The 24183-nt window shown below is 70.3% G+C and overlaps 1 protein-coding gene and 1 pseudogene across 2 annotated transcripts in view; both read right to left on the bottom strand.

The window, feature by feature from the left end:
- Positions 1-5276: 5276 nt before the first annotated feature.
- Positions 5277-22504, bottom strand: PRRT4 (proline rich transmembrane protein 4). Its single transcript, XM_075916740.2, is given in 5 exon segments — positions 5277-6556; positions 6559-7269; positions 16229-16345; positions 16948-18282; positions 22278-22504. Coding segments are annotated over 5 exon segments (3513 nt in total). The 5' UTR covers positions 22498-22504; the 3' UTR covers positions 5277-5426.
- Positions 11442-24183, bottom strand: part of LOC142825021 (adenylate kinase 8 pseudogene) — a 378854-nt pseudogene continuing 366112 nt past the window's right edge. The window contains exon 2 of the transcript XR_016349374.1: positions 11442-13277. The product of XR_016349374.1 is annotated as an adenylate kinase 8 pseudogene (transcript). The remainder of the gene's footprint in view (positions 13278-24183) is intronic.

The following is a 24183-nucleotide window of genomic DNA, read 5'->3' as shown; positions in this document are numbered from 1 at the left end:
TGCCCTGGCTGGGGGGCAGGGCTGGAAGAGGGTTAGTTAGTTGCTGGCTGGGAGCATGGAGGAGACAGCCTAGGGAAAGGGGCTGGAGTTTAGGGGCCCAGTCTCCCCCATCTCAAGGGGGCCTGAGGCATCCTAGCCCAGCTCTGTGACCAGATTCCATCTGTGCTGTGCTGTATCCTGGAGAGGCAATAAACTTCCTCTATTCCACCGGCTGGTGCAGTCTGTTTGTGCCATTTCGGGGTGCAGGAGGCGGGGGACCCCCAACGCGCCGTCAAACCGGGCACCTCTCTTTCAGTGACCCCTGGCTCAATGGAAACCTCTCCATGGACCTCCAGTTGCTAATGGAAACTCACAATTATACCTCAGCCATTTTGCTGGCGCGGCCGCCAGGGAGAACGGGTTCATTTCGATTCTTACACCGACTAAGTGTTTTCACACTCTATGCTCCTTTATCAAACTTCATACAATACTCATTTACGTCCAACACAAAAGGTTTCAATGGTTCTGTTATTTATGTGGGGTGTCCCGGCGCGTCCGAGACCCCCCGACCCTGCACCCCCGTCCGTAGCCAGATGCGACTCCGCCAGCCAGGGCCGGCTCGAGCCATTCTTGCGCCCCGGGCAGCAAACACACGATGCAGGCGCGGCTCTGCCCCCGGTGCACTGCACACCTGACAGCTGCAATCCGGCGTGTGGTGCCTGATGGCAGCTCTAAGGGGCACTGTGTGGCTGGGGGCGCGGTGCCCCTTACAGCCGCCATCAGGCGCCCCCCATAGGTTGGTGCCCCGCCGCCAGCCAGTGGAGTAGAAGGTTTATTTGCTTCTCTGAGATGCAGCCCAGCCCGGGTTCGATGTGGATATCGGAGTAAGGGGGCAGCAGCCTCAGACCCCTTGGGGTGGGGTCCACAGGCCCCTGAGCCCCCCCCACTGGATTTAGTCTCATCTCTTCATGATTGCCCAGCCAAAAACTGCCCCTTCCCAAAAATCACCCAACACCCATCCCCCCAGGTCGCCGCGCCCCTTCCTTTGTTCAAACCCTTCCCCTGGCCGGGTGAGAACCCTTGGCTGGTCATGGTCTACATGCGGATGCTCAGCCCCCCCCCCCGCCGGGCCGTGCTACAGACACGGGCCAGTAGGGGGCAGGCCAGCCCAACACGGCCACCAGTGCCTGCCCTGCCGGCGTGGGCCCAGGGCCACTGGGGTAGACAGCCCCCCCCATGTCACAAGGGTCAGGGGTCGTAGAGCCACCGAAAAATCAGTTGGGGAGCCCACGAGTGAGAAGCAAAAGCGAAACGCCCAACCCCCACCGAGGCGGCCCCCAAGCGAGACCCTCAGTCCTCCGGCGATCCAGCCCCACGGCGTGAGGGGGGGCAGGGAGAACTGAGGGTCGGGGCTTCCCACGGGCCAGACGTTCTGTTCTGGTGGATTTTATGGAACCCCCTGAGGTTCTGGGGTGGGGACAAAAGTGAGGGGTTCGGTGGGCGGCATAGGGCTGCCAGAGAGTAGGGCAGGGAGGAGCTGCGGGGTCTGGGTGGGAGCAGCGTGTCTGGGAGCAGCATTCCCCCCCCGCCCCACACTGCCCCCTACAGACCCCCATTCTCCCCCCGCCCCACACTACCCCCTACAGAACCCCATTCCCCCCCGCCCCACACTGCCCCCTACAGACCCCATTCCCCCCGCCCCACACTGCCCCCTACAGAACCCCATTCCCCCCCGCCCCACACTGCCCCCTACAGAACCCCACTCCCCCCTGACCCCACACTACCCCCTACAGGTCCCCATTCCCCCCTCCGCCCCCACAGACCCCCATTCTCCCCCGTCCCACACTGCCCCCTACAGAACCCCATTCCCCCCGCCCCACACTGCCCCCTACAGACCCCCATTCCCCCCCGCCCCACACTGCCCCCTACAGACCCCCATTCCCCCCTCCGCCCCCACAGACCTCCATTCTCCCCCGCCCCACACTGCCCCCTACAGACCCCCTGTGACGTAGTGGGGGTACTTGCTGGGCTGTGGTGACCCCTGCTGTCTGGAGCAAGACCCAGCAGGGAAAACCTCACTAGGCAGAGGTAAGGCCAAACTTGTTGAACCAGTGGCCAGACACCCCCCATGGAGAGGAACAAAGGAAGGTGGATGCTGCCCTGGCTGGGGGGCAGGGCTGCAAGGGAATTTGGTTAGTTGGTTGGTGGCTGTCTGGGAGCATGGAGGAGAGCCTAGGAGAAGGGGCTGGAGTTTAGGGGCCCAGTCTCCCCCATCTCAAGGGGGCCTGAGGCATCCTAGCCCAGCTCTGTGACCAGACTACATCTGTGCTGTGCTGTATCCTGGAGAGGCAATAAACCACCCTCAATTCTACTGGCTGGTGCAGTCTGTTTGTGCCATTTCGGGGTGCAGGAGACAGGGGACCCCCAACGTGCCGTCACACCCCCATTCCCCCCTACCCCACACTGCCCCCTACAGACCCCCATTCCCCCCTCCGCCCCCACAGACCCCCATTCCCCCTCCGCCCCCACTGCCCCTCCACCCCCCTCAGACTCCCATTCCCCCCCGCCCCACACTGCCCCCTACAGACCCCCATTCCCCCCGCCCCACACTGCCCCCTACAGATCCCCATTCCCCCCTCCGCCCCCACAGACCCCCATTCCCCCTCCGCCCCCACTGCCCCTCCACCCCCCTCAGACTCCCATTCCCCCCCACCCCACACTGCCCCGTACAGACCCCCATTCCCCCCGCCCCACACTGCCCCCTACAGACCCCCATTCCCCCCTCCGCCCCCACAGACCCCCATTCCCCCTCCGCCCCCACTGCCCCTCCACCCCCCTCAGACTCCCATTCCCCCCGCCCCACACTGCCCCCTACAGACCCCCATTCCCCCCTCCGCCCCCACAGACCCCCATTCCCCCCTGCCCCACACTGCCCCCTACAGACCCCCATTCCCCCCGCCCCACACTGCCCCCTACAGACCCCCATTCCCCCCTCCGCCCCCACAGACCCCCATACCCCCCCGCCCCACACTGCCCCCTACAGACTCCCATTCCCCCCCGCCCCACACTGCCCCCTACAGACCCCCATTCCCCCTCTGTCCCCACTGCCCCTCCACCCCCCCTCAGACCCCCATTCCCCCTCTGCCCCCCACTGCCCCTCCACCCCCCCTCAGACCCCCATTCCCCCTCTGCCCCCCACTGCCCCTCCACCCCCTCGCTCTGCCCCCAGCCCGGCGGGTCCTGAGCCACTCGCAGCGCAGGGCTCTCGGGGTGGGGGGGCCCCAGGCGGCTGTGCCCAGAGCTCTCGGGGTGGGGGGGCCCCAGACGGCTGTGCCCAGAGCTCTCGGGGTGGGGGCCCCAGACGGCTGTGCCCAGGGCTCTCGGGGTGGGGGGGCCCCATGTCCAGCTGTGCCCAGAGCTCTCAGGGTGGGGGGGCCCCAGACGGCTGTGCCCAGGGCTCTCGGGGTGGGGGGGCCCCAGGCGGCTGTGCCCGGGGCTCTCGGGGTGGGGGGGCCCCAGGCGGCTGTGCCCGGGGCTCTCGGGGTGGGGGGGCCCCAGGCGGCTGTGCCCAGGGCTCTCGGGGTGGGGGGCCCCAGGCGGCTGTGCCCAGGGCTCTCGGGGTGGGGGGGCCCCAGACGGCTGTGCCCGGAGCTCTCGGGGTGGGGGGGCCCCAGACGGCTGTGCCCGGGGCTCTCGGGGTGGGGGGGCCCCAGGCGGCTGTGCCCGGGGCTCTCGGGGTGGGGGGGCCCAGGCGGCTGTGCCCAGGGCTCTCGGGGTGGGGGGCCCCAGGCGGCTGTGCCCAGGGCTCTCGGGGTGGGGGGGCCCCAGACGGCTGTGCCCGGAGCTCTCGGGGTGGGGGGGCCCAGACGGCTGTGCCCAGGGCTCTCGGGGTGGGGGGGCCCAGGCGGCTGTGCCCGGGGCTCTCGGGGTGGGGGGGGCCCAGGCGGCTGTGCCCGGAGCTCTCGGGGTGGGGGGGCCCCAGGCGGCTGTGCCCGGAGCTCTCGGGGTGGGGGGGCCCCAGGCGGCTGTGCCCAGGGCTCTCGGGGTGGGGGGGCCCCAGACGGCTGTGCCCAGGGCTCTCGGGGTGGGGGGGCCCAGACGGCTGTGCCCAGGGCTCTCGGGGTGGGGGGGCCCCAGACGGCTGTGCCCAGGGCTCTCGGGGTGGGGGGGCCCCAGACGGCTGTGCCCAGGGCTCTCGGGGTGGGGGGGCCCAGGCGGCTGTGCCCAGGGCTCTCGGGGTGGGGGGCCCCAGGCGGCTGTGCCCGGAGCTCTCGGGGTGGGGGGCCCCAGGCGGCTGTGCCCAGGGCTCTCGGGGTGGGGGGCCCCAGGCGGCTGTGCCCAGGGCTCTCGGGGTGGGGGGGCCCCAGGCGGCTGTGCCCGGAGCTCTCGGGGTGGGGGGCCCCAGACGGCTGTGCCCAGGGCTCTCGGGGTGGGGGGGCCCCAGGCGGCTGTGCCCGGAGCTCTCGGGGTGGGGGGGGGTGGGGGGGCCCCAGGCGGCTGTGTCCGGAGCTCTCGGGGTGGGGGGGCCCCAGGCGGCTGTGCCCGGAGCTCTCGGGGTGGGGGGGCCCCAGACGGCTGTGCCGGGGCTCTCGGGGTGGGGGGCCCCAGACGGCTGTGCCCGGAGCTCTCGGGGTGGGGGGGCCCCAGACGGCTGTGCCCGGGGCTCTCGGGGTGGGGGGGCCCCAGACGGCTGTGCCCGGGGCTCTCGGGGTGGGGGGGCCCAGACGGCTGTGCCCGGGGCTCTCGGGGTGGGGGGGCCCCAGACGGCTGTGCCGGGGCTCTCGGGGTGGGGGGGCCCCAGGTGGCTGTGCCCAGGCCGTAGGTTGGGTGGCTGGGCCGGGTAACCCCCCTCCTGGTGCCCGAGAAGGACGGCAGCTGCTCCTGTTGATAAAATACTTTATTGACCGGGGGGGGGGGGGGGGGGGGGGCGGCCCCAGGCCGGGGGCTCGTCTCAGGCCCGGGAGTCTGGAGCACAAAGCACAAACCTAATCCATTGCTAGTCACGGGGTCAAAGTCTGGGCCCCACCCGGCCGGGGGAGGGGCATTGGGGGAGGCAGATGGGGCGAAGGGGGGGTCACCAGGCACTGAGCCACCTCCAGGGAGCGGGGGGAGGGAGCCGGGCTCCTGGCCCCCGGCTATGGGGCGCCTGCTGTCCCGTCTCCTGCCCGCAGGGAGCCCCCCCCCCGCGACAGTGGCAGGCCCCTGGCTGCTCCCGCCCTTCCCCGGCAGGTGGGGGGTGATACCCGGGCAGGGCAGCACGGCCGTGGGGGGACGTGTCAATCTGCCCCCGGATGCTGCGGCTGCTTGGGCGCCCCCTGCTGGAGTGCCGGGGCCATGCACTGGGTCCCACCCGAGGGGCCCCCGGAGGCGGGCCGGGCCCGTGCATAGCACCATGGGGCCGAGGCCCGCGGGGAAGGCGGTGGCCGTGGGTCCCGGGCGGCCCCTCCCTACAGGTCGATGGTGTCGCTGCTGACGCTGAGCGCGTCGATCTGCCGGCACACGTCCATGAACTCGTCCTGCAGCCCGGCCGTCTCGCCCGCCGGCGGCGGCGGGGCCAGGGAGTCCAGGGACTCCTGGGAGGGCTGGGCCAGGGGCAGGTAGGGCCCCCCAGGCGGCGGGGGGGAGCGGCAGGGGCTGCTCTCGCCCCGGGGCAGCGCCTGCGCGTAGGCGGAGGAGACCTGGGGGGGGTTCTCCGGGCTGGGGCACAGGGCCAGGGAGGAGCCGGCCAGGGAGAGTTTCTCGGAGGCACTGGAGCCGCGGCTGCCCGGAGAGGAGGGGGCGGCGTTGGGCGCTTCGGCGGGCGCGCTGGCGGCCGGGGACACCTGCCCGTGGCCTCCCTCGGGCGGGGCCGTCTCCAGCGGCAGGCAGGAGGCCGTCCGGTACGGGCCATGCCCAGCTGGCATCTCCCCTAGCCCCGGGGCCCGGTGCAGGCTGAGCGCCAGGCCGCCGGCGGGGAAGAGGGCCTCGCCGAACAGGGCCTCGTCGATGCTGCGCCGCAGGTCGATGGGCGACGGGGGCCGGAAGTCGGCCGTGGGGTCGCCGGCCGTGGCGATGCTGAGGACCGAGGAGGCGGCGGAGCCGGAGCCACCCTCGAGGCGCGTCCCCGAGGCCCCCGGCCTCTGGGCGCTGCCGCGGCGCGGGCCCCCGGCCAGGGCGTAGAGCGGCAGGAACTCGGAGTCGCTGCGGGCGAGGCGGTCGCCCAGCCCCAGCTTTTCGTGCGGCGCCACCGCCCACTGGAAGCCGGAGGGCAGGAGCGGGGCCTTGAGGGGGCTGCGGCCCAGGGGCAGGCAGAAGAGGGCGCCCCAGCAGGGCCCGCGGGGGCTGTGGGGGGAGCAGAGCACGGGGTAGAGGCCCAGCAGGGCCAGGGGCAGGCCCGTGCCCACCTCGCACAGCCGGCAGCCCAGCTGCAGGGACCACCAGGGCCAGGGCCCGAAGCGGGCGGGGGCCAGGCCGTAGCCCAGGGCGTGCAGGATGGCGTAGGCCTGCAGGGCGGCGCTCAGCAGCGCGAAGCCGGCGGCCAGCAGCGTGGTGCGCGCGGCCCGGCTCCCGGCGCCGGCCAGGGGCTCGCCGGGCGGGGGGCGCCGTGGGCCCGGCCCTGGCAGCAGAAGGCCAGGACGGCGAGGGCGAGCAGGGCGGCCAGCAGGGCGAAGGCCGCCCGCGAGGCCAGCAGCAGGAAGGGCAGCGGGCGCAGCAGGTCGCCGGCCAGCACGGCGCCCACGGCCATGCAGAAGTGCAGCAGGACCAGGGCGGCCAGGCAGCCGGGGGGCCGGAGGCGGGAGCGGCGGGCGCGGCAGCGGGCGGCCAGCGGCAGGAAGGCCACGGCCAGCGCGGAGGAGAGGCAGGGGAAGGGCAGGTCGTGCAGCAGCAGCGAGGCGAAGGCCGGCAGCCGCTCCTGCTGCCCGTAGGCGTCGTAGCACAGCAGGAAGGCCCGGGCCCCGCCCGCCACCAGCAGCAGCAGCTCCAGGGCGGCCAGGAGGGAGCAGCCGGCTGGGCAGCGGCAGGCCAGGCAGGCCAGGCTCAGCAGGGCCAGCAGGGCCAGCAGGCCGAAGAGGGAGCCGGCCCCGTAGACGTGGGCGTCCCAGGCCAGGCCCCAGGTGGCCATGGCCGTGTTCCAGTCCGCGTGCAGCGGGACCAAGAGGGGCAGGGAGGGCAGGAGACCCGGCCCCGGGGGGGCCCCGGGCTCGGGGCTGGGGGAGCCGCACTCCTCCGGCTTCTCCGGCGGGCACCTGGGCCAGGCCGCCAGCGCCTCCCCGCTGCCGGGAGAGGGGCCGGGCCGGCCCGGGGCTGGGCCTGGGGAGGAAGGAGACGGAGAAGCCGTTAGCCGGGGGAGGCAGTGCCCTGGTGACACCCACCAAGCCCAGCCCCCTCGCACAATTCTCGTGCTCCTCAGAGCTGGGCCGTGCCAGCGGCCTGGCCACGGGGGCGGGGGACCGACGGGGCAAGATAGGGGTGATGGATACACCTTAGGGTCTGTCTACACTAGCCCCTAGTTCGAACTAGGGTGGTAACGTCGGCAACCGGAGTTGCAAATGAAGCCCGGGATTTGAATTTCCCGGGCTTCATTTGCATAAGCCAGGCGCCGCCATTTTTAAATGTCCGCTAGTGCGGACGCCGTGCCCCGCGCTACACGCACACTCCACAGAGCATGCTCCACAAGGAGGAGTACCGGTAGTTCGGAATGGGAAGCCTCGTCCGAACTACCTAGTCCGTGTCGCATGTAGCCGCGTGTAGCCGCGTGTAGCCGCGGGCACAGAGTCCGAACTAGCGGGAATTTAAAAATGGCGGCGCCCGGCAACATGCAAATGAAGCCCAGGAAATTTAAATCCCAGGCTTCATTTGCAACTCCGGTTGACTACGTTACCACCCTAGTTCGAACTAGGCTGGTAGTGTAGACAGACCCTTTGTGGCTGACCAGCCTCTCCGCCTCCCACAGAACACGCACGGGCCTGAGAGCGCCTGGACACACACGGCGCGTGTGCACACACGGAGCACACACACATGGAGCATGCACACGTGCCCACACGGAGCGTGCGCACACGCCTGCACAGAGCGTGCACGCACACAGAGCGTGCACACGCACACACCACAGGAGCTACCAACCCACAACCGTGCACAAGCGCACACAGGACACGTGCACACAGGGAACACGCATCAGCCCCAGAACGTGTGTGCACATCCAGAGGAGGCACCAGCCCAAAGCACCCACCCCCCTGCGCACAGAGGCCCCAGAGCGCACGTGCAAGCATTCACAGAGTGCGTGTGCACAGGCCCAGAGCGTGCACAGCCTCTGAACACAGAGCATGCACCAGCCCCGGAGCACACAGACCCCAGCCCACGCACACACACGTGTCCCAGTGCACGCAGAACACGCACACACGCTGCACACAGCATGCCCCGACTGCAGCACAGGCACACGTGTCCCAGGGTGCACACACGCACACGTGCACAGTAACATACCACCCCCTGGGAGACACGCACAGAACACGTGGTGGGGGGCGGGGGCGCGTTGTTTGCAATAGGGACAGGCCTTCAGGCCCCAGATCGGGGTGTGGTGCTGCGGCCTCCAGGGCTCAGTCAGGCTGTGCAAACACTCCCCCCCCCCCCCCCCGCCGCCCCGCCCCCCGCTCCCATCCCCCACCTCAGCGCCCGGCGGGGAAGCCTCCAGCCAGGGCCTCTGCTCCGGAGAGCACATGAAAGCACCAGCCCTAATCCCGGGGCTGCTGGTGGGACCCACAGGGGTGCAGGCTGCTTGTGGGGAACCGGCTGGCTGAGCTCCCTCCCCCCCGTGACCGGGCGGGGCTGGTACCAGCTCAGGCTGAGGCCCAGCGCCAAGCCCCCAAGCTGCGGAGCCCCCCTCCCGCAGAGAGAGCCCCCCGGCCCGGGTGCCCCAGGCCCACAGAACGTGGGGTGCAGGGGCCATGGGCCCCAGGGGGCTGGCTGGCGCGGGGCAGGGCTCGGAGCTCCGAAGAGCGGCACACACAGTGCCCGGCCCGGCTCCGTGGCTCCGCTGGGAACGGCGGGACCCAGGCCAACGCGCCGTCGCCAGCACGCCAGCGGCTCCCCCGGGCCGGGCAGAACGAGGCGCCCCCGGCGCTCAGCCCAGCCCAGCTCCCCTGGCTCAGGGGCTCCAGCTGTGCCGGGGATCCCCCCCCCAGAGCTCAGCCCAGCCCAGCTCCCCCGGCTCAGGGGCTCCAGCTGTGCCGGGGATCCCCCCCCCCCCCCAGAGCTCAGCCCAGCCCGGCTCCCCCGGCTCAGGGGCTCCAGCTGTGCCGGGGATCCCCCCCCCAGAGCTCAGCCCAGCCCGGCTCCCCCGGCTCAGGGGCTCCAGCTGTGCCGGGGATCCCCCCCCCAGAGCTCAGCCCAGCCCGGCTCCCCCGGCTCAGGGGCTCCAGCTGTGCCGGGGATCCCCCCCCCCCCAGAGCTCAGCCCAGCCCGGCTCCCCCGGCTCAGGGGCTCCAGCTGTGCAGGGGATCCCCCCCCCCCAGAGCTCAGCCCAGCCCGGCTCCCCCGGCTCAGGGGCTCCAGCTGTGCAGGGGATCCCCCCCCCCCAGAGCTCAGCCCAGCCCGGCTCCCCCGGCTCAGGGGCTCCAGCTGTGCAGGGGATCCCCCCCCCCCCCCAGAGCTCAGCCCAGCCCGGCTCCCCCGGCTCAGGGGCTCCAGCTGTGCCGGGGATCCCCCCCCCCCCCAGAGCTCAGCCCAGCCCGGCTCCCTCACTTTGTTTACCCCTCTCTAGCCTAATCCGGGGCTTTGGCCCAGGTCGGCTCCGCGCCCAACCCCCCCCCCCCCCCCGGATTAGCTCCAGCATCGCTCCGGCGCAGGGTTGCATCACGGCAGAGGAATGTGCCCCGGAGCCGGCTGTCTGCCCCGGCTCCCAGCGCTGAGCCCTGGGGGCAGAACTCGGGCCTGGGGGGCTACGCCTGCCACGCCACAGACGTGGGGCTTCTCCCTCTCCAGCCCTTGGGCCCTGAGAACAGCCTGGCGCTCGGACAGGCCTGGGCACAGGAGGGGGGGGCTCAGTCCTACCCCCTGCATGGAGCTACTGCCCCGGCCAGGCACCCTGAGACCCCGCCACAGGCCCTGCTCCGAGATGCCCAGGCAGATGGGACAGCCACAGGACCAATCGGCTCTGGGGAGGGAGACAACGGGAAAGGGAGGAGCTGGGGGGCTGGCGAGGGGCAGTGGGGCAGAGGCTGGGGACTGGCTAAGGGCAGTGGGGCAGAGGCTAGGGGCTTGCTACAGGCTATAGGGCAGAAGCTGGGGGCTGGCTAGTAGCAGTGGGGCAGAGGTTGGGGGCTGGCTAGGGGCAGTGGGGCAGAGGGTGGGGCTGGCTAGGGGCTGTGGGGCAGAGGCTGGGGGCTGGCTAGGGGCAGTGGGGCAGAGGCTGGGCGCTGGCTAGGGGCTGTGGGGCAGAGGCTAGGGACTGGTTAAGGGCAGTAGGGCAGAGGCTGGGGGCTGGCTAGGGGCTGTGGGGCAGAGGCTGGGGGCTGGCTAGGGGTTGTGGGGCAGAGGCTGGGGGCTGGCTAGGGGCAGTGGGGCAGAGGCTGGGGACTGGCTAAGGGCAGTGGGGCAGAGGCTAGGGGCTTGCTACAGGCTATGGGGCAGAAGCTGGGGGCTGGCTAGTAGCAGTGGGGCAGAGGTTGGGGGCTGGCTAGGGGCAGTGGGGCAGAGGGTGGGGCTGGCTAGGGGCTGTGGGGCAGAGGCTGGGGGCTGGCTAGGGGCAGTGGGGCAGAGGCTGGGCGCTGGCTAGGGGCTGTGGGGCAGAGGCTAGGGACTGGTTAAGGGCAGTAGGGCAGAGGCTGGGGGCTGGCTAGGGGCTGTGGGGCAGAGGCTAGGGACTGGTTAAGGGCAGTAGGGCAGAGGCTGGGGGCTGGCTAGGGGCTGTGGGGCAGAGGCTGGGGGCTGGCTAGGGGCAGTGGGGCAGAGGCTGGGGGCTGGCTAGGGGCTGTGGGGCAGAGGCTGGGGGCTGGCTAGGGGCAGTGGGGCAGAGGCTGGGGGCTGGCTAGGGGCAGTGGGACAGAGGCTGGGGGCTGGCTAGGGGCAGTGGGGCAGAGGCTGGGGGCTGGCTAGTAGCAGTGGGGCAGAGGCTGGGGGCTGGCTAGAGGCTGTGGGGCAGAGGCTGGGGGCTGGCTAGGGGCTGTGGGGCAGAGGCTGGGGGCTGGCTAGGGGCAGTGGGGCAGAGGCTGGGGGCTGGCTAGGGGCAGTGGGGCAGAGGCTGGGGGCTGGCTAGGGGCTGTGGGGCAGAGGCTGGGGGCTGGCACCTTCTCCGGAGCCCCATGGAGCAGGGAGCCGGCTCTGGCAGCCGAGCTGGGAGCAGCAGGCACCTGGGTCCCGTCAGGGCTGGGGAGAGGCAGGGCCAGACGGGCAGCGGCAGAGGGTCGGGGTCCGGGCTGGGCGCTCACTGGCACCCGCTGTTACGCCCCCCGTTCCTGGGCAGGGCGCCGGGAAAGCCAAGGAGCCCAGCCCCGAGTGCAAACAGGTCTGTATTGCGCGGCCGGGCGCTACTCGGGGCGCCAGGGCAGGGGCCGCACCAGGCCGCTCTCCAGGACCTCGAAGACGGTGTAGGGGTCCTGGTCGGCGTTGACGTAGATGGCCTCCTCGTAGAACTCCTCCAGGCCGCCCACGTGCCGGCTGTACACGTCCGCCCGCGTCTCCAGCGCCTCGGCCGCGTCCTCGGGGTGCTGGCGCAGGCGCCGGCGCAGCGCCGGGCTCGGGGCCGGCTTGTAGAGGTGGTGGTAGCGCTGGCCCGTGGCGGGGTCGGTGGCCCGCTGCGAGACCCGCTCCAGGACGGCCTCCAGGGGCAGGGTGAGGAAGAAGACCCGGTTGGGGAGGAAGCCGGCGGTCCGCAGCAGCTCTGCCTGGTCGGCGTCGCGCGGGAAGCCGTGCAGCACCCAGCCGCCGTCCACGCAGTCCGGCCGGCCCAGCCGCTCCCGCAGCACCTTCAGCACCAGGTTGTCGGCCACCGGGCGGCCGCTGTCCAGGTAGGGCTTGATGAGCTCCCCGACCCGGGACTTGTCCGCAGCCGCCTCCTTCAGCAGCCGCCCGCAGCTCACGTTGGCCAGCCCGTACTTCTGGGCCAGCAGCGCGGCCTGCAGGCTCTTCCCGCTGCCGGGCGGCCCGCAGAGCAGCACGCGGGGGGTGAAGGGGGCGGCCGAGCGGGGCTGGCTCTCCACGAAGGCCAGCGCCTGGGCGAAGGCGTCGGCGCAGGGCTGGTCGGCGTTGACAGCCTGCAGGCGGCCCTGGTAGGCCTGGAAGAGGCCGGGCAGGTTGCGGTGATAGTCCAGCAGCCGCTTGGCCGTGGCCTGCTCCGAGCAGCCGGCGGGCTGCACCAGGCGCTGCTGCACGGCGGGGTCGGCCGGCCAGTCGAAGGTGGTGTGGTACACCTCCTCCGTGGCGGGGTCCAGCCGCTTGCCCAGGCTCCGCTCCAGCAGCACGGGGTCGGGCGCGTACAGCAGCACCACGTGGCGCGGCGCCACCCCGCCGGTCTGCAGCAGCAAGGCCTGCGCGCGGGTCTGGGGGAAGCCGTCCAGCACCCAGCCCTCCCGCACGCAGTCCACGTCCGAGAGCCGGTCCTGCAGCAGGCCCACCCAGAGCGCGTCGGGCAGCGGCTCCTGCCGCTCCTGGTAGCCCTGCGCCTCCCTGGCCCGCACCAGCGTTTTGTTGGCCAGCAGGCGCGCCGGGCTGAGGTAGGTGGCGTTCAGGTGCTTGCTGAGCCACATGGCGATGGCGGTTTTCCCGGCGGCCGGGGGGCCCAGCAGGAGCACCCGGGGCACCTGGTCGCTGTCCTGCCGCAGGTGGTCGATGAGGAAGGAGATGGGGTCCGTGGGCTGCTGGATGAGCAGCGCCTCCATCATGCTCTGCATCAGCTGGAAGACGCCGTGCCTCTCGGCGTATAGCGCCATGGCTGGGGGCTCGTGGGGCTTGGCAGCCGCCTCCATCGCTCCCTGCTCTGCCGGCAGCTTCCAAACCTGGCCCCGGGTTCCGGCGTCACCCGGCGGCGGCTGTGAGGTCACAGAGACCAGCGGGGCGGGCGGAACACGGCTCCCTGCGTCCCCAAGCTGCCACCCCCAGGCTGCCCGCCCATGGCCAGGGGCTCCCGCGAGCGGCACCAGGCCCACGGCTGGCTGAGCCGAGCCCCTTGGCACGGGGACATGGGTGGGGGAAGAGGCACTCGCCTGCTTGGGCAGCTGCAGCAGGGATGGAAGCCAGAGGGCAGCAGGGCCATGGAACCATAGAACCCCAGGGCAGGCAGAGCCCTCTGGAGTCCCTGAGTCCAGCCCCCGCCCAAGGCAGGACCGACCCTGGAGCCGTGCTGGGTCAGCCCAAAGGTCCATCTAGCCCAGTATCCTGTCTGCCGACAGTGGCCAGCACCAGGTGCCCCAGAGAGGGTGGACCGAAGACAATGATCAAGCGATTTGTCTCCTGCCATCCCTCTCCAGCCTCTGACAAACAGAGGCCAAGGACACCATTTTATCCCCTGGCTAACAGCCTTTTATGGACCTAACCTCCATGAAATTATCCAGCTTCTCTTTAAACTCTGTTCTAGTCCTAGCCTTCACAGCCTCCTCTGGCAATCCCCCCTCACTCTGCTCTTCGCAGGATAAACAAGCCCAAATCCCTCAGCCTCTCCTCATGGGTCATGTGCTCCAGCCCCCGCATCATTTTGGTTGCCTCTGCTGGCCCCTCTCCAATGCACCCACGTCCTTTCTGTAGTGAGGGGCCCAGAACTGGACACAACGCTCCAGATGTGGCCTCCCGAGAGCTGAATAAAGGGGAATGATGACACCTCTGGATCTGCTGGCCACGCTCCTCCTAATGCCCCTAATACGCCATTCGCCGTCTTGGGCTACGTGTAGACTGCACGCCTCTGTCGAAAACGAGCGTCTAGGCTACGATCGGTATTGCCGACAAGCTGCCTTTTCTACGCAGCGGCTAGACGCTTTCCAAAGGCCCCGGTTGCAGGCAGCGGCGCCTTTTCCGAAGGAGTGCTTTTGAACGAAGGCGTTACTCCTCGGAAAGGAGGGTTACTGCCGAGTTCTGTCGACTTACTGTGGCCAATGCGGCAGTAGTGTAGACGCAGGGGTAGTTTTGTCAACAGAACCCTGTAGTCTAGACACACCCCTGGGTACCAGGGCGCCCTGTTGGTTCATCTCCAGCTTCTCCACCCCCCAGGGCCTTTTCTGCAGCACTGCTACTTAGCCGGCCGCTCCCCAGCCTGTAGCAAATCTTGGGATTCTTCCGCCCCAGGGACAGGACTTGTCCTTGTTGAAACTCATCAGATTTCTTGTGGCCCAACCCTCTAATCTGTCCAGGTCACTCTGGACCCATCCCTGCCCTCCAGCGTATCTACCTCTCCCCCTAGCTTAGTGTCATCTGCAAACTTGCTGAGGGTGCAATCCAGCCCCTCAGCCAGGTCATTAATCAAGATGTTGAACAAAACCGGTCCTAGAACCGAACCTTGGGGCTCCACTAGAAACCGACCGCCAGCCTGACATCGAGCCATTGATCACTACCCGCTGGGCCCGGCCTTCTAGCCATCTTTCTATCCATCTTACCGTCCATTTATCCAATCCAGACTCCCTTCACTTGCTGGCAAGAATATTGCGGGAGACCATATCAAAAGCCTTGCTAAAGTCAAGGTCTATCACATCCGCCGACTTCCCCATGTCCACAGAGCCAGGTACTTCACCTGCTCAGGCAGGACTTGCCCTTGGTGATCCAGGACTTGCCCTTGCTGACTGTTCCTGATCACTTTCCCCTCTTCCAAGCGCTCCGGTGTGGATTCCTCCAGGATCCCTCCAGGATCTTTCGGGGACGGAGGGGCGGCTCATTGCTCTGGAGCTCTCAGGTCATTAATGAAGACGTTGGACCAAACCGGCCCTAGAACCGACCCCTGGGCACGCCGCTTGATGCCGCCTGCCCGCCAGACGCCGAGCTGCTGATCAGGACCCGCTGGGCCCGACGAGCCAGCCAGCTTTCTGCTGTGGCGGGGAGGAGGGAAGGAGCAGCGGCCGGTGCCCATGCAGACGAGCGGGCGGGCGGTGCCCGGCTGCACTGCCCTTCCCGGGAGGCTGAGCCAGGGACCTGGCGTGTCTGCAGAGACCTGTCGCCGGAGACCTCCCGTCCTCACCTGTCCGGATCCATCCGTCACCGCCGCGCAGGCGGCTCTTACCTGGGCTGACGGGCTGCCACCCAGCATCTCTCTGCTCCCTGCGCCCGGGGCACCCCTGCCCCCGCCTGCCCGCGCCACAGGGGAGTGCGCCCGCTGGAGCCTAATGCTGCCTGGCACCCGTCAGCCTGGGTACGCAGGGGATGGCAGCTCTCGCTCCATCGCCCCATGGGATGTGACAGGCGGCCCGGCTCTGTGGCGAGCCGGCACGGAGCCACACGACCGTCGGGGGCAGCCGCTCCGGGACGGGTCCGTCTGCACTCACAGCTCCCCGGGAGCCGGACACGGACCTGGCCCCGCTGGGCGCAGGGAGCCGGGCAGGGTGGGGGCCCCAGGAGAAGGCCAGGGGGCGGGGGGCAGGGCAGGGCTCATGGGCTTGGGGGGCGGGAGGGGGAGCTGTGGGGGGGCGGTTCCCGGTGTTCTGACCACACCGGAGCAGAACGGCCCCGGCCTGGCCACTTGCCCGCTGCTGCCAGACCCGCTCCCCAGGATCTCCCAGTCCTGGCAGCACGGGGGGTGCCGGGCCCTGAGACGGCCCGGGTTTGACAGCCCCAGGACCATCGCCCAGCAGCGGCGGGGGCCCCGGGTTCTCCACCAGGCCCCCGAGCCTGGCTAAAGGAACCGGGCCCCTCCAGCGCCAGGCAGGCTCCAGACCCCCCGTGTTCCTCCCTCCGGCCGCAGCCCCCCGGGACAGCATGCACCAGGCGCCAGCGGGTACCTGCGCCAAGTGCCACCGAGCCCAGAGTCGCGCCCCTCCCCCGCGTCTCGGGCCAGCCCCCTCCCCCCGCCCGGCTGGGAACTCGGCTCTTGCGCAAGGGCCCGGCAGCCGGCAGCCTGCTGAGCCAGCTCCTGGGCAAAGGTCCGGCCCCCTCCCCGAGCCAGGGAGATGCCACGACGGCGCCTCGCCGGGTCCCCACGGAGCCTGCCCGCACCCAGGCAGCCTGCCCCGCGGGTCTCTCCCTGCATCCTGCCCCGGGGCAGAGCTAGGAGGAGCCAGGCCAGCGGGAGGCCCTGCCCAGGTGCCCCGGCTGTGGGGGGCGCTAGTTTGGGGGCTGCCCCGGCCCCACGGGCAGGACGGCTCACCGGGCGGGGAGGGGCTGGTGTCCCACGGCTGGTCCCAGGCGCCTCCGGTGCTGTTCCTCCCGGGCTGCCCCCTCCGCTCCTGCTGCCAGTCTGGGGGCACCGTGGGGCCAAAGAAACCTGCCGGGAGAGTGCGAAGGCCAGAGCCGGTCAGCCGGGGGGCAGGCTCCCCCCACGTGCCCACGGAAAGGGGGCGGGCTTGACTCTGACACGAGTAGGGGACCCCACGCACACACACACATTCACACACGGACACACATTTGCACACTCACACCAACATGCATGCACACACTCACAAACACACTCACACGCGCACACACTCATGCACACGCACACACACATGCACACGCACGCACACACACACACACATGCACACGCACACACGCACATGCACACGCACACACACACACATTTGCACACTCACACCAACATGCATGCACACACTCACAAACACACTCACACGCGCACACACTCATGCACACGCACACACACATGCACACGCACGCACACACACACACACATGCACACGCACACACACACATGCACATGCACACGCACGCACACACACACATACACACGCACACGCACACGCACACAGCTCAGTCTGTCACACGCGCTATGCCAGACCCCTTGCATGAGCGAAGGGCTGGGGGCACCGCGGGCGGCCGAGAGGGGGCTGCGAGGGGGACACGGCAGACCGACGAGCTCCACCCCGTACTCACTGGCGGTGCCCAGCTTGCTGGCGAGCTCCGAGATCTCTGCCCGCAGGCTGGGGAGCAGCGGGGGCTTCCTCCTGGTGCCCGGGCCCCGGGCCCCCCCGGCAGGCAAGCCGTGGCCGGGGGGGGTGCCCGCCTCCTGCTCCAGCCCGGCCGTCAGGTCAATGTTGATCTTGAACTCCAGCCCCTTGCTGTGCCCGTGGGGGGAGCTGGCGGGGGTGGGCTGCCCAGCAGCCGGGGGCAGGGCGTCCTGCCGGGAGGGCTCCAGGAACTCCGGCTCCCAGGGGCTGCTGCGGAAACGGGGCGGCGGGGAGTCATTCCACTTTGCGCCAGCCTCGGCCCAGCCCCCGGGGCCATGGGCAGCGTCTGGTGAGGGCTCGTGTGCAGAGCCGGGCACCAGCCAGCCCGAGCCGGGCGCGGAGGAGTCGCCGGACCGGGCCTCGCCAGGCACGGAGGAGTCGCCGGACCGGGCCTTGCCAGGCGCGGAGGAGTCGCTAGACCGGGCCTCGCCGGGCGCGGAGGAGTCGCCGGACCGGGCCTCGCCGGGCGCGGAGGAGTCGCCGGACCGGGCCTCGCCGGGCGCAGAGGAGTCGCCGGACCGGGCCTCGCCGGGCGCGGAGGAGTCGCCGGACCGGGCCTCGCCGGGCGCAGAGGAGTCGCCGGACCGGGCCTCGCCGGGCGCGGAGGAGTCGCCGGACCGGGCCTCGCCGGGCGCGGAGGAGTCGCCGGACCGGGCCTCGCTGGGCGCGGAGGAGTCGCTGGACTGGGCCTCGCTGGGCGCGGAGGAGTCGCTGGCCCGGGCCTCGCCGGGCGCGGAGGAGTCGCTGGACTGGGCCTCGCTGGGCGCGGAGGAGTCGCTGGACCGGGCCTCGCCGGGCGCGGAGGAGTCGCTAGACCGGGCCTCGCCGGGCGCGGAGGAGTCGCCGGACCGGGCCTCGCCGGGGGGCGGGTTGGGCAGGAGGCGGCTCGGTGGCGTCAGGAAACTGGCTGAAGCTCTGGGCTGCGCCGGGTCGGCCGGGGACAGGTCTGCGGGGGCCGACTCGGTGCTGGGACCCGCCGGCCGGAAGCTGCCCTGGCTCCGCACCTTGATCTTGAAGTTCAGGCCCAGGTTGAGGGAGAGTAGGGGATCCAGGCTCCTGGCTGGCAGCGCCGACGCCGGCAGAGGGGCCTTGGGCGGGGCGCCCTGGGCGCTGGCTCTGGCGGGCGGTGGGATCTGACGTGGCTCAGCCAGCGCCCCAGCGGGCGAGGAGCCTGGCGGGACGAGGCACAGGAGCGCCAGCACGGGCCACATGGCCACGGTCCCAGGACGCCCCATGGCGGCAGGCAGGAGCACAGGCCGGCCTGGGGAGAGGGGCAGGAGTCAGGTGTTAGCATCATGCCACGGAAGGCCACAGAACCTGGAACAAGGGGCCCCAGCCTTGAACCACCCCATGGCACTGGCCAGACCTCAGGCCCTGTGGGTTCCCGGCCCACGGCACCGGCCGGACCTCAGGCCCTGTGGGTCCCCGCCCCACGGCACCGGCCGGACCTCAGATCCTGTGGGTTCCCGGCCCACGGCACTGGCTGGACCTCAGGTCCTGTGGGTCCCCACCCCACGGCACCGGCCGGACCTCAGGTCCTGTGGGTCCCCACCCCACGGCACTGGCCAGATCTTGGGCACAATGTGACCCTGACAGATGGCAACACGTCCCCACCCCATAGCACCTGGGCAGATCACGGGCCTAGCATATTCCCCACGCCAGCCAGGGCAAAGGGTGGGGGCACCACGCCAGGCAGGAATCCAATCCCTCTGTGGCAGCCTCTGCACTGGGAGAAGCCAGAGGAACAGGAGATGGCTACTTGTGAGCGCCTGTGTGTGTGTGTGCACGCACGTGTGTGTGCATGCCAGGCCCTATGTGTGTGCATGTGTGTGTGTGCACGTGCGTGTGCCCCGTACCACCTTTGCAACACAAAATGCCCCCTGGCCTTCTCCAGGCCCCCGGCAAACCCAACAGCAAGGCTCCGAGGGGGAGCACCTGGCTACGCTGGCACACTTTGTTCCAAACCTGCCTTTTGGCAGCAAAGCAGAGCGAGTGTGCACACGGCTGTGCAACCTGGCAACAAAACTTCCAGCCCTGCCAGAGATTTTTGCCTTTTCCCCTCCCTTTATTGCCGACAAAGAGCCAGCGCGGACTCTGCTGTTTGTTTTGTCCAGAGAACTGGCTTCCACCAGTGTCCCACCATGCCTGCCCTAAGGGCTCTGCTCAGTGTTCTGTGATCTCTGCTGCCCTGCAGGCCTGCACCCCTCCCCTGTCAAAACTCCGGGAAGTGTCTGACAGCAGAGTGAGCTGCTCCCTTTGGGGAACGAGCAAAGAGCAAATCGCTGCAGTGCGCCTGCTCTGCCCGGCTAGGAACCCAGCGGCAGGCAGGCGGCTGCTGCAGGGGGAGGGCTGGAGAGGCGGCCGTGCTGCAGCACCGAGAGCTCCCAGAGTGAGGAGGGAATCCCAAGAAGTGCAGGGATCAGCCCTGCCTTCCCACCACACTGCCTGATGGGATGATTACCCACAATGCTTTGCTCTGTCTGCCGACAGGGAATTAGCCATGTGGCCAGGGGATGTGGACAGTGGGGAGGCCGAAAAACCAGTTTGACCCGTTTTCACTTTGGGCGACTTTTGCACGTGTACAGCCAAACCCGCCCTGTGTAGCCCTGGCCTGCCCGAGTCACCAGGGCCCCGCAGGCCTCCCCTTCCCTCGAGCGTCGGCTTCATACCGTGGCCCCTGCCGGGGCTGCCAGGCCTGAGTCCCACGGGGATGGGAGCAGCCTGGAGCTTTCCACAGAGAGCCCAAGCCCTGGGTTCGGGTTTGCCGCTTGCCTGGGCTCATTCCAGCCATTTTCATGGCGACACCAAAGCGACTCCAGCCGGACGTGGCCCGTTCGCCAGCCAGGGCACCGTGAGCACAGGGCAGAGCGTCAACCCCACGTCACACCCAACCCCCTGCCCCCGGAAAAGCCGTTACAGCAACCAGCAAACCCACCCAAACCCCAGGCAAGCCGGGGGGGGGGGGGGGGCGGTTCATCGGCTACTTGGTTCAACGTAACGTTTAACGGATTCACTAATTACACGGGGCCTTGCAGCCCCTGGCGTGCCCTGGACACAGCATCTGGCCTGATGGGACGGGAGGCGGAGCTGGCCAAGAGGCCCCCAGCCCCGGGGTCCCCACATTCTGGCGTCCATGCTGCCCTGCCCAGACCCAGCACAGGGTAAGCCAAGTGCACCAGAGCCCCTCACGCAGCTGGGACCCTCCCCGACCCCACTGTGCTGGAGCCGACACCAGAGGGACCCTCCCCGACCCCACTGTGCTGGAGCCGACACCAGAGGGACCCTCCCCGACCCCACTGTGCTGGAGCCGACACCAGAGGGACCCTCCCCGACCCCACTGTGCTGGAGCCGACACCGGAGGGACCCTCCCCAACCCCACTGTGCTGGAGCCGACACCAGAGGGACCCTCCCCGACCCCACTGTGCTGGAGCCGACACCGGAGGGACCCTCCCTGACCCCACTGTGCTGGAGCCGACACCGGAGGGACCCTCCCCGACCCCACTGTGCTGGAGCCGACACCGGAGGGACCCTCCCCGACCCCACTGTGCTGGAGCCGGCACCGGAGGGACCCTCCCCGACCCCGCTGTGCTGGAGCCGACACCGGAAGGACCCTCCCTGACCCCGCTGTGCTGGAGCCGACACCAGAGGGACCCTCCCTGACCCCACTGTGCTGGAGCCGACACCGGAGGGACCCTCCCCGACCCTACTGTGCTGGAGCCGACACCGGAGGGACCCTCCCCGACCCTGCTGTGCTGGAGCCGACACCGGAGGGACCCTCCCTGACCCCACTGTGCTGGAGCCGACACCGGAGGGACCCTCCCCGACCCTACTGTGCTGGAGCCGACACCGGAGGGACCCTCCCTGACCCTGCTGTGCTGGAGCCGACACCGGAGGGACCCTCCCTGACCCCACTGTGCTGGAGCCAACACCGGAGGGACCCTCCCTGACCCCACTGTGCTGGAGCCGGCACCGGAGGGACCCTCCCTGACCCCACTGTGCTGGAGCCAACACCGGAGGGACCCTCCCCGACCCCACTGTGCTGGAGCCGACACCGGAGGGACCCTCCCTGACCCCACTGTGCTGGAGCCAACACCGGAGGGACCCTCCCTGACCCCACTGTGCTGGAGCCGACACCGGAGGGACCCTCCCCGACCCCACTGTGCTGGAGCCGGCACCGGAGGGACCCTCCCCGACCCCACTGTGCTGGAGCCGGCACCGGAGGGACCCTCCCTGACCCCACTGTGCTGGAGCTGGCACCGGAGGGACCCTCCCTGACCCCACTGTGCTGGAGCCGACACCGGAGGGACCCTCCCCGACCCCACTGTGCTGGAGCCGGCACCGGAGGGACCCTCCCCGACCCCACTGTGCTGGAGCCGGCACCGGAGGGACCCTCCCTGACCCCACTGTGCTGGAGCCGGCACCGGAGGGACCCTCCCTGACCCCGCTGTGCTGGAGCTGGAGGGACCCTCCCCTGAACCTAACATGCTGGAGTCGGCACCGGAGGGACCCTTCCCTGACCCTGCTGTGTGGAGCCAGCTCCTGAGGGACCTTCCCCGGACCAAACATACACACAGCACGACCCCACATTCACACACAGTGTCACACACACATCTTACACACAGAGTGTGTGGCTGTGACTGCTCGGGAGCTGTCCCTTCAGCGTCTCAGCATCTACACACACACACACACACCCCTGTATGGACACACTCACACACACACCTGCACAGACACACACACACACACCCCTGTACGGACGGACACACACACACCCCTGTATGGACACACACACACACACACACACCTGTACAGACACACACACACACAACTGTACGGACACACACACACACACCTGTACGGACGGACACACACACACCCCTGGACGGACACACACACACACACACACACACACACACACACACACACACACACACACACGCCACCCCCTCCCGTTTGCACTGACTGGCTTGAACGTGCAGGAAATACAGAAAAAGGCTCTGATGGGTCGACCCCCCGGCCAGCCCCTGCCCAGCCCCGCTCCACCGCCCGGCTCCATCGCCCTGCCCAGCCCCGCTCCACCGCCCGGCTCCATCGCCCTGCCCAGCCCCGCTCCACCGCCCGGCTCCATCGCCCTGCCCAGCCCCGCTCCGTCGCCCGGAGCCGAGGGCCGCCCCTGCCGGCAGGTGCCGGGCGGGAGCACGGCGAGGAGGAATCGCTCCGGTTTTGGGGTCACCGATCGCCCAGGACCCGGCCGCTCACCGTGTGCCGGGCCCGCAGCGACCCCGGGCTGCAGCCGCTGCCTCCCGCCGGTGCCTGCGTCTGGGTCTGGGTCTGGCTGCCGAGCGCCCCGGCCCCTCTGCCTCCTGCGCTCCGCTCCGGCCGCCGGGCTGGCGCGGGGCGGCGCTTCCCGCCCCGCACACACAGTCCCGCCCCGCACAGCCCGCCCCGCACACACAGCCTCGCCCGGCACCTCCGGCATCTCCTGCACAGCCCTCCCCGCACACACAGTCCCGCCCCGCACAGCCCTCCCCGCACACACAGTCCCGCCCCGCACAGCCCGCCCCGCGCACACAGTCCCGCCCCGCACACACAGCCTCGCCCGGCACCTCCCGCATCTCCTGCACAGCCCTCCCCGCACACACAGTCCCTCCCCGCATCCCTCCTGCACCTCCCGCCCCGCACACACAGCCTCGCCCGGCACCTCCGGCATCTCCTGCACAGCCCTCCCCGCACACACAGTCCCGCCCGGCACCTCCGGCATCTCCTGCACAGCCCTCCCCGCACACACAGTCCCGCCCGGCACCTCCGGCATCTCCTGCACAGCCCTCCCCGCACACACAGTCCCTCCCCGCACACACAGCCTCGCCCGGCACCTCCCGCATCTCCTGCACAGCCCTCCCCGCACACACAGTCCCGCCCCGCACAGCCCGCCCCGCGCACACAGCCTCGCCCGGCACCTCCGGCATCTCCTGCACAGCCCTCCCCGCACACACAGTCCCTCCCCGCATCCCTCCTGCACCTCCCGCCCCGCACACACAGCCTCGCCCGGCACCTCCGGCATCTCCTGCACAGCCCTCCCCGCACACACAGTCCCGCCCGGCACCTCCGGCATCTCCTGCACAGCCCTCCCCGCACACACAGTCCCTCCCCGCACACACAGCCTCGCCCGGCACCTCCCGCATCTCCTGCACAGCCCTCCCCGCACACACAGTCCCGCCCCGCACAGCCCGCCCCGCGCACACAGCCTCGCCCGGCACCTCCGGCATCTCCGGCACAGCCCTCCCCGCACACACAGTCCCTCCCCGCAACCCTCCTGCACCTCCCGCCCCGCACACACAGTCCCTCCCCGCATCCCTCCTGCACCTCCCGCCCCGCACACACAGTCCCTCCCCGCATCCCTCCTGCACCTCCCGCCCCGCACACACAGTCCCTCCCCGCATCCCTCCTGCACCTCCCGCCCCGCACACACAGCCTCGCCCGGCACCTCCCGCATCTCCTGCACAGCCCTCCCCGCACACACAGTCCCTCCCCGCATCCCTCCTGCACCTCCCGCCCCGCACACACAGCCTCGCCCGGCACCTCCCGCATCTCCTGCACAGCCCTCCCCGCACACACAGTCCCTCCCCGCATCCCTCCTGCACCTCCCGCCCCGCACACACAGTCCCTCCCCGCATCCCTCCTGCACCTCCCGCCCCGCACACACAGTCCCTCCCCGCATCCCTCCTGCACCTCCCGCCCCGCACACACAGCCTCGCCCGGCACCTCCCGCATCTCCTGCACAGCCCTCCCCGCACACACAGTCCCGCCCCGCACAGCCCGCCCCGCGCACACAGTCCCGCCCCGCACAGCCCTCCCCGCACACACAGTCCCGCCCCGCACAGCCCGCCCCGCACACACAGCCACGCCCGGCACCTCCCGCATCTCCTGCACAGCCCTCCCCGCACACACAGTCCCGCCCCGCACAGCCCGCCCCGCGCACACAGTCCCTCCCCGCAACCCTCCCGCACCTCCCGCCCCGCACAGCCCACCGCACGCGCACACAGTCCCGCCCCCGCACCTCCCGCACAGCCCGCCCCGCCCCATACTCTACCGCACAACCTGCCCCTCACCGCCCCCCCCACAGCCCTGTGCGCATCCTGTACACACCTCCCATGCACACCCCAGC

The sequence above is a fragment of the Pelodiscus sinensis genome, chromosome 1 (genome assembly GCF_052426305.1).
Source record: "Pelodiscus sinensis isolate ZL-2025 chromosome 1, ASM5242630v1, whole genome shotgun sequence".
Classification (NCBI taxonomy): domain Eukaryota; kingdom Metazoa; phylum Chordata; order Testudines; family Trionychidae; genus Pelodiscus; species Pelodiscus sinensis.
Note: the sequence above shows the minus strand (reverse complement) of the source record. Positions and strands in the feature narration are given on the sequence as shown.